The sequence below is a fragment of the Coregonus clupeaformis genome, chromosome 30 (assembly GCF_020615455.1).
Source record: "Coregonus clupeaformis isolate EN_2021a chromosome 30, ASM2061545v1, whole genome shotgun sequence".
Lineage (NCBI taxonomy): Eukaryota > Metazoa > Chordata > Actinopteri > Salmoniformes > Salmonidae > Coregonus > Coregonus clupeaformis.
In genome coordinates this window covers 12876196-12890016 of record NC_059221.1, presented here as the reverse complement: position 1 = coordinate 12890016, position 13821 = coordinate 12876196, and the positions used below count along the sequence as shown (strand labels likewise).

At 41.8% G+C, this 13821-nt stretch overlaps 1 protein-coding gene across 1 annotated transcript; it reads right to left on the bottom strand.

Moving 5' to 3' along the window:
• Positions 1 to 4034: 4034 nt before the first annotated feature.
• On the bottom strand, positions 4035 to 13214 carry LOC121545884 (protein FAM3A). Its single transcript, XM_041856772.2, has 10 exons — positions 12881 to 13214; positions 12555 to 12609; positions 11672 to 11779; positions 11384 to 11407; positions 11082 to 11205; positions 10398 to 10456; positions 9241 to 9291; positions 8899 to 8983; positions 6683 to 6809; positions 4035 to 6020 (listed from the first exon to the last, which is right to left on the bottom strand). The coding sequence occupies exons 2-10, from the start codon at positions 12565 to 12567 to the stop codon at positions 5922 to 5924; spliced, it is 690 nt and encodes a 229-aa protein (XP_041712706.1). The 5' UTR covers positions 12568 to 12609; positions 12881 to 13214; the 3' UTR covers positions 4035 to 5921.
• Positions 13215 to 13821: the final 607 nt, after the last annotated feature.

Here is a 13821-nt window from a genome sequence, read left to right as displayed (position 1 = left end):
ATAACTTAAAAACAACAACTTCAGATTGTTTTCTTTGTTTTAATACTATCAACATAAAACATAAAGCTGGAGCCTGAGGACAGTGTGTCCAAAATAGTACAAGCACAACATCCCTATTAATCATAAAACACCTCAAGTTTATTTGAAAATTCTAAAGAAAAAGAACACACAAACACACAATGCCTCAGTGATTCACAGAACTGTTTCACAGATCACAGAACTATATCAGGGTGTCATTTCTCAGGCAGAAATGTAGATACAAATAATGAAATCCTGTTCCCCAAACAAGTGCAAGAACCACAGAGTCAAGAATAGGTTAAATATACAAATAAAATCAATTAAAAACAATAGCACATCAACATAAAAACATATAAACATAAAGCTGGAGCCTGAGGACAGTGTGTCCAAAAGCACAACATCACTATTAATCATAAAACACCTCAAGCTATTTGAAATTCTGAGGACAAACAACACACAAACACACAATGCCTCAGTGATTCACAGAAGTATATCACAGAACTATATCAGGGTGTCTCATGCAGCACTTTAAGTGGGGTTGCATAGTTTATTTGACTCCTGATACCTGGCATCTTTAAGCTTTCACCAGCGCATCAATATCAGGCGTCACATCCTGAGTGGCAGCCAACTTCAGGATGTGATTCAAGTGCTTGTGCGTGAGCCTTGAGCGCAGCTTTGTTTTATTTATGCTCATTACAGAGAACTTGCTCACAAAGATATGTGGTTCCAAACATGCACAACAGTTTTGCAGCGAGGGATGTCAAGTTGGGGAAACCTGGCAAGAGATTCTGATAAAATGTGTCCAAGCCAGCTGCGGCAAATTTGCCCTTCAAATCCGAGTCACACTGCAAGTATATTATTTCAAGTTGGATGCTGACGGGCAGATCAGAGGGATTCACGGTTAATGGCGAACAAAAAACGTTGAAGTCTTTCTCCAGTTCACCAAAAATCTGAAAGCGTTGCTCAAACTCCCTTAACAGTCCCGTTATTTTATCTTTGAACCGCTTCATGTCTGCCACATGTTGGGTCGCACACACATTTTTCAGACAGGGGAAGTGAGATGCATCACCACCGGCGAGTTGCGTCTCCCACAATGACAGCTTCAACTTGAAAGAACGTATGCTGTCATAATACTGCGTGGCAACTTTGTTGCGCCCTTGCAGCTGTTTGTTCAAGTTATTCAGGTGCTCTGTAACATCCACCATAAATGCAAGGTCCTGCATCCATTCTGCGGAATGAAATTCTAACACTGGTTTGCCCTTTTCTTCCATGAACTGTTCAATTTCTTCTCGTAAATCAAAGAAACGCCTCAGCACAGCACCTCGGCTTAACCATCTTACCTCAGTGTGGTATGGCAGGCCATAAATGTGGTCTTTCTCTCGGAGAAGGCTGTCAAACTGACGTTGATTCAGGCTTCTGGATCGGATGAAATTAACAGTTTGGATAATATAATAATAATAATATAATAATAATAATATAATATAATAATATAATAATAATATAATAAAAATAATAACCACCTTCCTGACGTTATCCATCTTTAATGACTTGCAACACAAAGCCTCCTGGTGCAAAATACAGTGAAAAGTCCAAAAATCACGTCCTCCATTTGCAGATTGCACTTTCTCTCTGAACTTTGTCACAACGCCTGCTTTTTTTCCCGATCATTGAGGGCGCACCATCTGTAGCCAGGCTGACAGCGCGGGACCAGTCCACTCCGACCCTGTCCAGCGCGCTGACGAGTGCAGTGAAAATATCAGCTGCTGTCGTTGTATCTGTCTTCGGCACCAACTCCACGAACTCCTCGGTGACGGTCAATGTGTCATCAACTCTGCGGATGAAAATGGCCAGTTGTGCAACATCTGTAATGTCCGTGCTTTCATCAATTGCAACCGAAAACGCAATAACTTACTTTACTTTTTGCTTCAACTGGCTGTCCAAATCCACTGAAAGATCGGAAATCCTGTCTGCAACTGTGTTTCTTGTCAGGCTGATATTTGCAAAAGCCTGGTGCTTTTCAGGGCACACAATCTCCGCTGCCTTCATCATGCATGTTTTTACAAATTCACCCTCACTAAATGGTTTTGAAGCCACTGCGATTTCATTAGCAATGAGGTAGCTAGCTTTCACTGCAGCGTCACTGATGTCTCGGCTGTGAGTAAACACAGACTGCTGTTTCTTCAGACCCGCCAACAGTTCATTCACCTTCTCTCTTCTCCGCTGTCCTTGAAAGTTGTCATATTTGTCGGCATGAAGACTCACATAGTGGCGACGAAGGTTATATTCTTTCAGCACTGCAACATGCTGTGAACACACCAAACATACAGCTTTCCCATTCAATTCCGTGAAGAAATAGAAGGATGACCATTTTTCTTGGAACACTCTGCACTCTGCGTCCACTTTTCTCTTTTTTTGACAGAGACATATTGGGGCACATAATGTTAAAAGTAGAAGCCGTAATAAATATCGCGGGCAAAACAAAGTAGCTCACCCGGACTGGCTGCACTTGCTTGACCTATTTGCTCTGCCCCGGTATAAACAGTTTGCTTGCTTAACACAATTGCTATTGCGCCATCCAGTGGACACAATTGGAACAGCAGTTTCTTTTCTTGAAAAATTGCAGCTCATTTTTATACTTTACAAAATCATCTCGCGGGCCGGATTAAACCCGTTTGCGGGCCTGATCCGGCCCGCGGGCCGGACGTTTGACACCCCTGGACTAGAGCCTTTATTGAAAGGGGTGGAGTTAGATGGGCCATTTTCTTCCCATTCAAGACATATTTCAATAGATGGGTTGGCCGACAAGGTCAAGAAAACGATGCGCACGCTTGAATGGGGGCAGAAGTCCATGAGTTGTTGTGATTCTGGATGGCCAGATAGCTACTAACAAAGACAAGAAACTGCCATGTGTTGAATCGTAAGTGACTTGTTTAATCTTATTGATAGCATGTCTTGTTTTGACTGATTTCATGTCAATATGGCTAAAATTTGCTAGCTAGCTAGCTAGCCAATCACTGTAACGATGTATTTGAGAGACAAGTGCCCATTGTGCAAATGTTTTCTATAAACATTGGAGACGAAATATAGTTTACATGTTGTCAACAATCTAAGCCAACCGTCTTTTGTCCCATTTTTGCGCACGCGTTGGTTTTGTTGCTAAAACAACCAACCCATCTATAATGAGGCACTTAGGCTCAGGCAAGTGCAGAATGAACAGAATAACATCGTCTTTTGGCGCCCCCTGGTGGGATTAATGAGAAGACCGCTGTCGCTGCACAGTGCTTAACTGGATGAATGAAGCGTGCAGATCCGGCATTATACATTAACAATTGCCCACAGACCTAGGCCTGCTGCATGTATCAAGCGTCTGAGTCCTGATCTAGGATCAGTTCTTTTTAGATCATAATGAATAAGATTACATTTTTAGGAGGGTCCAGGGGCTCAAGAGTAAGTGCTGATCTAGGATCAGTTTTGCCCTACATAGACAAGGGAAACATTTTAGTCATTTAGCAGACGCTCTTATCCAGAGCGACTTACAGGAGCAATTAGGGTTAAGTGCCTTGCTCAAGGGCACAGTTACGTCATTTAGCAGACGCTCTTATCCAGAGCGACTCACCAATTGGTGCGTTCACCCTATAGCCAGTGGGATAATCCCTTTACCTACCTAGATCAGCACTCCTACTCTGCAAAGCTTGATATATATGACCTGATCTTATTTACGTTCAGTTTTCTGCTTCTTCAATCTTTCACATTGTCATTACATCAACCCATAAGACATTACAGTAATTGCCAAATACATACTTTAAATGCACTCATACTTCACAAAGGACACCCTATAAAATACACCCATCAAGGTAGTATTTCCAATTACTGACCCACACCTAACCTGCTCCCAGATCTGTTTGTGCTCTTGCCAACTCCATTGCTCATTGTCAAGCTAAGACAATCTGACAAGGATTTGGCATGATAGCACAAACAGACTGGCACTCAGGCTAAACCACACAGCACACACAGAATATTGAGGTATTTTTAATATTTGTACAAAATAGTATAAGTCACAAATGAATAGTAAGAATTCGACAGTACACATGGTCTCATAGGACTTTCTCTATTTCTGGACCAAAACCTAAAACATTCTGCTATGCTTGTTTTCAGTGTATTATAAATGTGACAAATCATGTATATATTACTATCAAATTCAAAGAGAAGGAAACAATTGAGATAAATATCTAACTTTATCCACACAGATAGATTTGATCAGTCTTTGATGAAAATGCAAATAAAGTTACACAATATCCAAATAACAAAGTAAAGACAAGCCTGAGACACATGGAAAGTGTTGTTACCTAACAGTACAATTTCAAAAGATAATGTTTATCTTAGGCACTAATGTCATCACGTGTGCAATTCATGAATATAGCCTACGAGGTGTAAAAATAAGTTTCTTTAGGATTCTAAACTAGTTCTATTCCACGTAAAATACACAAGATTACTCATAAATACACTGTATACATTTGCCAAACAAACAATGATTGCTGCACAGCAAGTTATCTATAAGAAAAGGTGGATTATTAGCACTTTAGCCTGGTACCAGATCTGTTTGTGCTCCTGGCAACTCCATTGCACTTGCCCTTTGTCAAGCCAAATGTTTGACATGACAAGGAGATGGCATTATAGCAGACCGCCACAACTTAATTGAAATCGTCAATTTTATATATTCAACCTTGGATACAAAATGTATATTCATGCATTTTAATCTTCATTTAGCACAAAACACAATATCTTAGAACAGTTATTGCTCATGATCTACTTACTATTACACCTAATTGTATTCTGTTCGTGATGTCCATTCAGATAGGCAGCGTTCTCTGGCCTCCTGTGCATTTGCCGAGTTTTACAGACATTACTCGTTTCATTTATTCATTTTTCTATCCACCATCTAATTATTGGATCATTTAAAAAAAACTTTTTCCACTTCTGTGCATTTGGTCATCAAACATTTGGTCTCTGAAATATCCCTTTCCTCTATTTGTGGTCACCTGTTCATTCTTTCAGCAACATTATTAGTCCTCAAATAATTAAATAAATGTCAAGTTCAAATGTCAAGTCCAAACGGTTGCTTCAACCATCAGTCAAGCTAGCCTATTGAGCTCCAGCATTGTCAGTGAGATTCCAATCAATCAATCGAGAGATGTCCTTTGCAGCACATTACTGGACCAAAAACTAGAAAGTGAGAAAAAGTATTGTAGGAGCCTGTAGTTCCATGATATTGTAACAGAGCATTATTCTTCCAACTTAACTGTAGTCTTACATTACCAATACCATACTGCCAAGTCTCATCAGGGACAGACTGGCCATAGGGCAGTTCTGGTAAATGCCAGATGGGTTGGTCCATCTTAAGCCCAGTGGGCCTGTCTAAATTGTTGTTTTTGCACAAAATGATCGTTATTTGGCTAATAATGGGGGGCCTTGGGTGGGATGATTTTTTTTTTGTCTGTGGTGTAAAATGCCAGGGCAGATTTCTGGTCCCAGTCCATTCCAAGTCTCGCTAATCAGAATGAACGTGAGGAAGCCTGGAAATCGAAGCTAGTCAAACTGTCATAGTCCATGCTTCTATCGTTTCTCCAGATATATATGTGCTGCTAACCTTAGAACCAGAGAGACCTTGGGTCGCAAAAGGTGCAAGTCCTTAGAAACGGTCTGCATTCCAACTCTCCACCCTTCTCCCAAAATGTGCACTTGTCTTGCACACTCCCCGTTATTAAAAGCATTGGATCGGTGTAGGGCCTAAGCATTGGCTGGAGGGAATTTCCATTTCCACCATTGTTAAATCCATGATGATGAGTGTGCACTCGTTAGGAGAAGAGTGGAGGAAGGGAGGGATGCATGTCCCTGCAGAGTGTTTAATTCTCTAAGGCGGCACGGAGGGGGATACAGCCGTCCATTTCGAGAGACTCAGGCCAGCCTTCATACTTGTTACTGCTCTTACTGTTCTTCATCCGCTAGGGGAGAGGGAGATGGGGAGAGGGAGACGGGGAGAGGGAGGGCATAAACATTAGGCTTTACAGCATAGGCTTTACAGCAGGGGTCGCGCAAAAGTTAAAAAACAAATGCACTGTAACTTAGGCTTTAAATCTGCCAAGTTCCCTCTGTATCATGGCAGTGTAGAATTGCAGGATATTAGCTTTAAAGTGGCAACAAAAACTCTGCCCCATGACAAAATGTGAAGAACTGCAGGAAATTAGCTTAAACTGCTAAATGTTCTCTCCGATGCCTTTTAAATTATCTATCCCCGGGCCAGAGACTTGGTTCGTCCAGCCATGTACTGCAGACGTCATAGTAAAACTCCTTGTAATCTACTTTTATCGTAAACAAGTTGTGTTCTGATTATGAGGGGGGTCCCTGATCAATTTGCAAACACAAAAAAAAGGGTCCCCGGACCCAAAAGTTTGAGAACCCCTGCTTTACAGAACAAACACAGTGACAGAGCCATATATATTAACTATGGACAAAGCAACAAGGAAGACAATGGTGAGTGTACAGGTGCTTCATCGCGTGTCAGAGGTCATGTCTCCTTATCTCACGCACACCCAATTAGAAGTATGCAGGATCACCGTTTGAGTTGTGCACTGTATAAATGTGGCTTACGGTAAAGGTAGTCTACCTGTTCGAATGGACTCTTGTTCTCGATTCCCTTGGCTCCTACAAACACCCAGCTGTCTCTGAAGGTGAGCTCCTTCACGGCTGTGCTACCCAGCTCCTCAAACAGACGACGCGCCTCGTCATTCAACCTGACAGACACAGCAGGTTACAGTCAAGTAGGCTATAATGTCCATAATATCCATTAAGAGCCAGTTTCCTGGACAAAGATTAAGCCTAGTCTTGGAAGCACTTTCAATGGAGATTCTCCATTAAGTATGCTTTTTAGTCGAGTAGTCGTCTTAATCTGTGTCCCTTAGTGTTTTGTTTTTCGTGACATGCAGAAATGCATTAAAAGTTGTCAGGATGCAAATGTACAGGAAGTGTACATTTGTAGATGTAGTTGTACTTTAAAGGTGGATTTCATTGTTAATCCGTTTTTGCTAAGCATTTTACTAGTTTTTGGTGACTGTAAAACAACTCATCCCTCCAGAATTGTGTGTGTGCCACAGGGCGTAATAACCACACAATGTTAAAAGTTTTGCATGGGACTGGAGCTCACTTAGCAGTGTCCAGGGGGGCAGAAACTACACTATAACAACTATCTGGGGGGGAGAACTACATTATCAACAGTACAGTAACAGTTCTGACTGAAAATGGCTTCCATGTGTGTACAGTGCATTCGGAAAGTATTCAGACTCCTTGATTTTTTTTTCAATATTTTGTTACGTTACGGCCTTATTCTAAAATGGATTAAATCGTTTTTTCCCCTCAATTTACACACAGTACCCCATAATGACAAAGCAAAAACACATTTTTATAAATGTTTGCAAATGTATTCCAAAATTTTTTTTGGAAAACATCACATTTACATAAGTATTCAGACCCTTTACTCAGTACTTTGTTGAAGCACCTTTGGCAGCCTCTAGTCGTCTTGGGTATGATTCTACAAGCTTGGCACACCTGTATTTGGGGAGTTTCTCCCATTCTTCTCTGCAGATCCTCTCAAGCTCTTTTCGGGTCTCTCCAGAGATGTTCGATCATCGGGTTCAAGTCCGGGCTCTGGCTGGGCCACTCAAGGACATTCAGAGACTTGCCCCGAAGCCACTCCTGCGTTATCTTGGCTGTGTGCTTAGGGTCGTTGTCCTGTTGGAAGGTGAACCTTTGCCCCAGTCTGAGGTCCTGAGCGCTCTGGAGCAGGTTTTCATCAAGGATCTCTGTACTTTGCTCCGTTCATCTTTCCCTCGATCCTGACTAGTCTCCCAGTCCCTGCCATTGAAAAACATCCCCACAGCATGATGCTGCCACCACCATGCTTCACCGTAGGGATAGTGGCAGGTTTACTCCAGACGTGACGTGGCATTCAGGCCAAATAGTTCAATCTAGGTTTCATCAGACCAGAGAAACTTGTTTCTCATGGTCTGAAAAGTCCTTGAGGTGCCTTTTGGCAAACTCCAAGCGGGCAGTCATGTGCCTTTTTACTGAGGAGTGGCTTCCGTCTGATTGGTGGAGTGCTGCTGAGATGGTTGTCCTTCTGGAAGGTTCTTCAGAGGAACTCTGTCAGAGTGACCACTGGGTTCTTGGTCACCTCCCTGACCAAGGCCCTTCTCCCCCGATTGCTCAGTTTGGCCAGGCGGCCAGCTCTAGGAAGAGTACTGGTGGTTCCAAACTTCTTCCATTTAAGAATGATTGAGGCCACTGTGTTCTTGGGGACCTTCCATGATGCAGACATGTTTTGGTACCCTTCCCCAGATCTGTGCCTAGACACAATCCTGTCTTGGAGCTCTACGGACAATTCCGTCGACCTCATGGCTTGGTTTTTGCTCTGACATGCACTGTCAACTGTGGGACTTTATATAGACAGGTGTGTGCCTTTCCAAATCATGTCCAATCAATTGAATTTACCACAGGTGGACTCCAAGTTGTAGAAAAATCAAGGATGATCAATGGAAACAGGATGCACCTGAGGTAAATTTCAAGTCTCATAGCAAAGGGTCTAAATACTTATGTAAATAAGGTGTGTTATTTGTATTACATTTGCAAACATTTCTAAACCTGTTTTCGCTTTGTCATTATGGGGTATTGTGTGTAGATTGAGGAAAACAATTAATTTAATCCATTTTAGAATAAGGCTGTAACGTAACAAAATGTGGAGAAGGGGTCTGAATACTTTCCAAATCCACTGTATGTGGGGTGGGGAGAGAGTGTGGAGGCAGGAGAGAGAACATTCTGGACTCTTACTTTGTGGCAGGATCATCAAAGGAAGCTACAAACACAAGTGTTCCCTCATGTAGGGGCCGAAGATACTTCAACAGGTCAGTTACATCTGAGAATGTAGGACAGAGACAATGTCTTAAAGGGGAACGGAAATGCACCTGGATTTATCAGAACAATATGGGTTGGTTTCCTGCACACAGATTGAGTCTAGTTCTGGATTTAACAACATTTTCAATGGAGATTCTCTATTGACAGTTGCTTCTTAGTCCAGGACTAGACTTAATCTGTGTCCGGGAAACCGGCCCTATATGTACCCCTTATTTCACAGAAAAGCACATTTAATATTAGCTAGTTTAATCCTCTCACCTCCTTCCCACATATCAAAAGATTTAGTGTCCAAGAGATCTCCGGATACCCCTGAAGAGCAGAAACATGTAGTGGTGTAAGTAATTAGTACATACAGTGCATTCAGAAAGTATTCAGAAATGTTTGCCTATGTATTAAATACAAAAATATACCTTATTTACATAAGTATTCAGACCCTTTGCTATGAGACTTTAAATTGAGCTCAGGTGCATTCTGTTTCCATTGATCATCCTTGAGATGTTTCTACAACTTGATTGAAGTCCACCTGTGGTAAACTCAATTGATTGGACATGATATGGAAAGGCACACACCTGTCTATATAAAGGTCCCACAGTTGACAGTGCATGTCAGAGCAAAAACCAAGCCATGAGGTCGAAGGAATTGTCCGTAGAGCTCCAAGACAGGATTGTGTCTAGGCACAGATCTGGGGAAGGGTACCAAAACATTTCTGCATCATGGAAGGTCCCCAAGAACACAGTGGCCTCCATCATTCTTAAATGGAAGAAGTTTGAAACCACCAAGACTCTTCCTAGAGCTGGCCTCCCAGCCAAACTGAGCAATCGGGGGATGTAACCAAGTACCCGATGGTCACTCTGACAGAGCTCCTCTGTGGAGATGGGAGAACCTTCCAGAAGGACACCCATCTCTGCAGCACTCCACCAATCAGGTCTTTATGGTAGAGTGGCCAGACGGAAGCCACTCCTCAGTAAAAAGCACATGACAGCCCGCTTGGAGTTTGCCAAAATGCACCTAAAGGACTCTCACACCATGAGAAACAAGATTCTCTGGTCTGATGAAACCAAGATTGATCTCTTTGGCCTGAATGCCAAGCATCATGTCTGGAGGAATACTGGCACCATCCCTACGGTTGAAACATGGTGGTGGCAGCATCATGCTGTGGGGATGTTTTTCCATCGGCAGGGACTGGGAAACTGGTCAGAATTGAAGGAATGATGGATGGCGCTAAATACAGGGAATTTAATCAATTTTAGAATAAGGCTGTAAAATAACAAAATGTGGAAAAGGTCAAAGGGGTCTGAATACTTTCCGAATGCACTGTACATAACATTCAATCAAGCATCACTATTCGTGAATGAATTGGAAAATGTAACTTTATGAAGATTTGTAGGCGTTTGAGTGCGATTCTAATTTCTTACCATTTACTAAAGCAATGTTTAGTCCTCTGCCAACATTGTTCTTGACACTGCTCACAAGGCTGAGGGGGAGAAATAGGAGAGGTTGGGAGGCGAGAAGGGTACAAGAGCACAATTATTTTGTCTGGAGGGGATAACATACTGTTCAGGGGTCGGTTTTCCCAAAAGCTTTGTAGCACTAAGACCATCCTAAGCCCGCTGTAGGCAATAGACGAAAGATGAGCTACTAAGCTTTCAGGAAACTGAAGGAGCCACAAACAGAATGAAAGGCATACCGAAGGGATGATGCCACAGACAAAACCACCAGATTGATGAAGGACTAGCCTGGTCCCAGATCTGTTTGTGTTGTCTTGCCAACTCCTATGGTCATTGATCATAGGAGTTGGCAAGACTGCACAAACAGATCTGGGACAAGGCTAGAAGGACAGCAATACAGACAGAAATAAAATGCCATTTATGAGTATTATTATTATTATTAAATACTTGCATTCAGCTCTTCAGGCAAACTTTAAGGCCTGGTTAAAATAAGAGTATGGCAGAGAGAGTGATGGGAGAAATAACAAGAACAGAAGTAGAGGGAGAGAGTGAAAGATGGAGAGTGTTAGATGGATGGAGAGAGAGTTGGATGGATGGATGGAGTGAGTGAGAGAAAGAGTTGGCGAGAGTTTGAGTGATGACAATTCTCACATCTTATCCTCCAGGCAGATTTTGGGCCCAATGACGTTGGCGGCTCCAGAGACAAGACGGAAGGCCAGATGTTTCTGAGGACATGGAGCCGACAGACCACACTTGTACCTGCGTGGTTTGGGCTCTGGAAGAGGACAAGAGAGGACACAAACTAGCACAATAGACCCAGGCCAGGAATGTGGTGCTCAACTAAGGGACATAAATTAGCACTGTCCCACTGACATTGAAATGGTGAAGTTCCAAAAGACAAAGCTTCAAACTAAGTGATTGCCACTAAATAATGGTCTTAACTTGACACGTACCAACTGTTGGCTCCTCATTTGTCCCTGTAGAAAAAATTAACAAGAGGGAATGAAACAATCAATCAACTGAATCATAGTTTGAATCAGCAATGTTGTCAATTCTTATAACTGTTTGATATAAGTTAAGTTTAGTTTAATCTTATTTCAGCACATAGAACCAAATCTCACATGCACACTGCTGGCCAACTATGTTTTGTCAAGACTGGGTTGAATCTAAAACATGTACAGTATACTACATACATACATACATACATACATACAGAGAACAGCAGTGGGGTTGTCGCTTACCACTGAAGAAGTGTTTGACCAATGAGCTACTGTCCCCTCCAAGTATGGAGCTGGCTAACACCCAGGTGAGGCCCACCAATAGCAGCACAGCCACAGCTCGCAGTGGCCCTGGCACAAACACAAACCATTCCATTAGTATGATCAGCAACAGTACATTACATTCATTAGATAACAGACAGATGGGCACACCCACATGACACAGACAGTTTTGGCAAACATATACAGTGCTATGAAAAAGTATTTGCCCCCTTTCTAATTTTCTCTACTTTTGCATATTTGTGATACTGAATTATCAGATCTTCAACCAAAACCTAATATTAGATAAAGGGAACAAAAGTGAACAAATAACACAGCAATTACATATTTATTTCATAAACAAAGTTATGCAACACCCAATTCCCCTATGTGAAAAAGTAATTGCCCCATTACACTCAATAACTGGTTGTGCCACCTTTAGCTGCAATGACTCCAACCAAATGCTTCATGTAGTTGTTGATCAGTCTCTCACGTCGCTGTGGAGGTTTTTTGGCCCACTCTTCCATGCAGAACTACTTTAACTCAGTGACGTGTGGGATTTGAAGCATGAGCTGCTCGTTTCAAGTCCTGCCACAACATCTCAATTGGGATTAGGTCTGGACTTTGACTAGGCCATTCCAAAACTTCCAATTTGTTGCTTTTTAGCTATTTTCATGTAGACTTGATTGTGTGTTTTGGATCATTGTGAAATAAATATGTAATTGTTGTGTATTTGTTCACTTATGTTCCCTTTATCTAATATTAGGTTTTGGTTGAAGATCTGATAACATTCAGTATCACACATATGCAAAAGTAGAGAAAATTAGAAAGGGGGCAAATACTTTTTCATAGCACTGTAAATTCCTACCTGCCAATCTCATTATCGATTTCCTTCAGAAGCAAGGGCAGATTGGCAAGTAGTCCTAGGGATAGAAAAACAAAACAATGAGACAGAAAATACTAATAGTAACGTCAGTAAGCATATGAGCTTTTCACTGGAGAACAATGACGTTTGAAATCTTAATGATACATTTTTATAAAATTACAGTAATCTCTATCAACGATAAACTGTAGTAACAGTGGCAAACATCAAAAAAGTGAAGAAAAGGCGCCCACTGCAAAGAGGCAACACCCACCCACCGTACAATATATTTAAACTTAAAACATTCATTAGTATATCGATGTCCTACTTACTGTCTAGAAGAGGATGAATAATAGCTTGTCCCAGTTGGTCAACAACCAGCTCTTGTCACCTGGGACTTTTATTTATTCCAAGGAAACCTCAAGACTTTCCCCTCGTGAAAATGCACCTTTGCTGGGAAGCCAAACTTCGAAACAAAAAAGTAAGCCAATGAAATATGATTTGGACGACTTAGTTGACCATCTGTAAGATTTGATTCGTTGCAGTTTTGACAAGCACGCAGGATTGATGTTTATTTCATCAAGCTTGTGCTTTTCCGGATTCGTTTTGAGCCTTTCATTTTTCGGTGACGTTGGTCTCGAATATGCTTCTTCTTCTTCTTCTTCGATGAGGTTTAACCAAGGTTTGCATCCAATTTGTTGCATCACCGCCATCTACTAGACTGGAGTACAACTCCCTTATATTTTGCTTGAAAAATAAAATGAAGAAATACCCCACCATCTAACACTACACTCACAAATTCAAAAATATTATTAATAATTAACACCACCCTACTCCACTATTTAAATATATTCATTCCTACCTCATGCCCTCAACCTGAAATGATGGGACATCACCACTTAACACTCCCTGTAACTCTTCTGATGTCAAGTCTCGCACACCCAAATATCTCTCTTCAGCTGCCACCACAACCTCAATTTTCTTCGACTTACGTTCCATCCCTGCAGTACAATGAATAACCATTGCTATAAATGCAAAAAATCCAATCTTACTGAAACATATATAACTTGTTGGCCTATCCCTCTGTACTGGTACATATCTACTACTCTCACCACTCCTCCCCCTTGACCCATCTTCCTCTACTTTCTTCACTGCCTCAGCATATGACAACTTCTTCACTACTCTTACCCTGGATACCTCAACCTCCGTCTCTCGCACGGGACATTTCTGATCCCCACCCCATGGGCACCCCTACAATTAGCACATACCACCA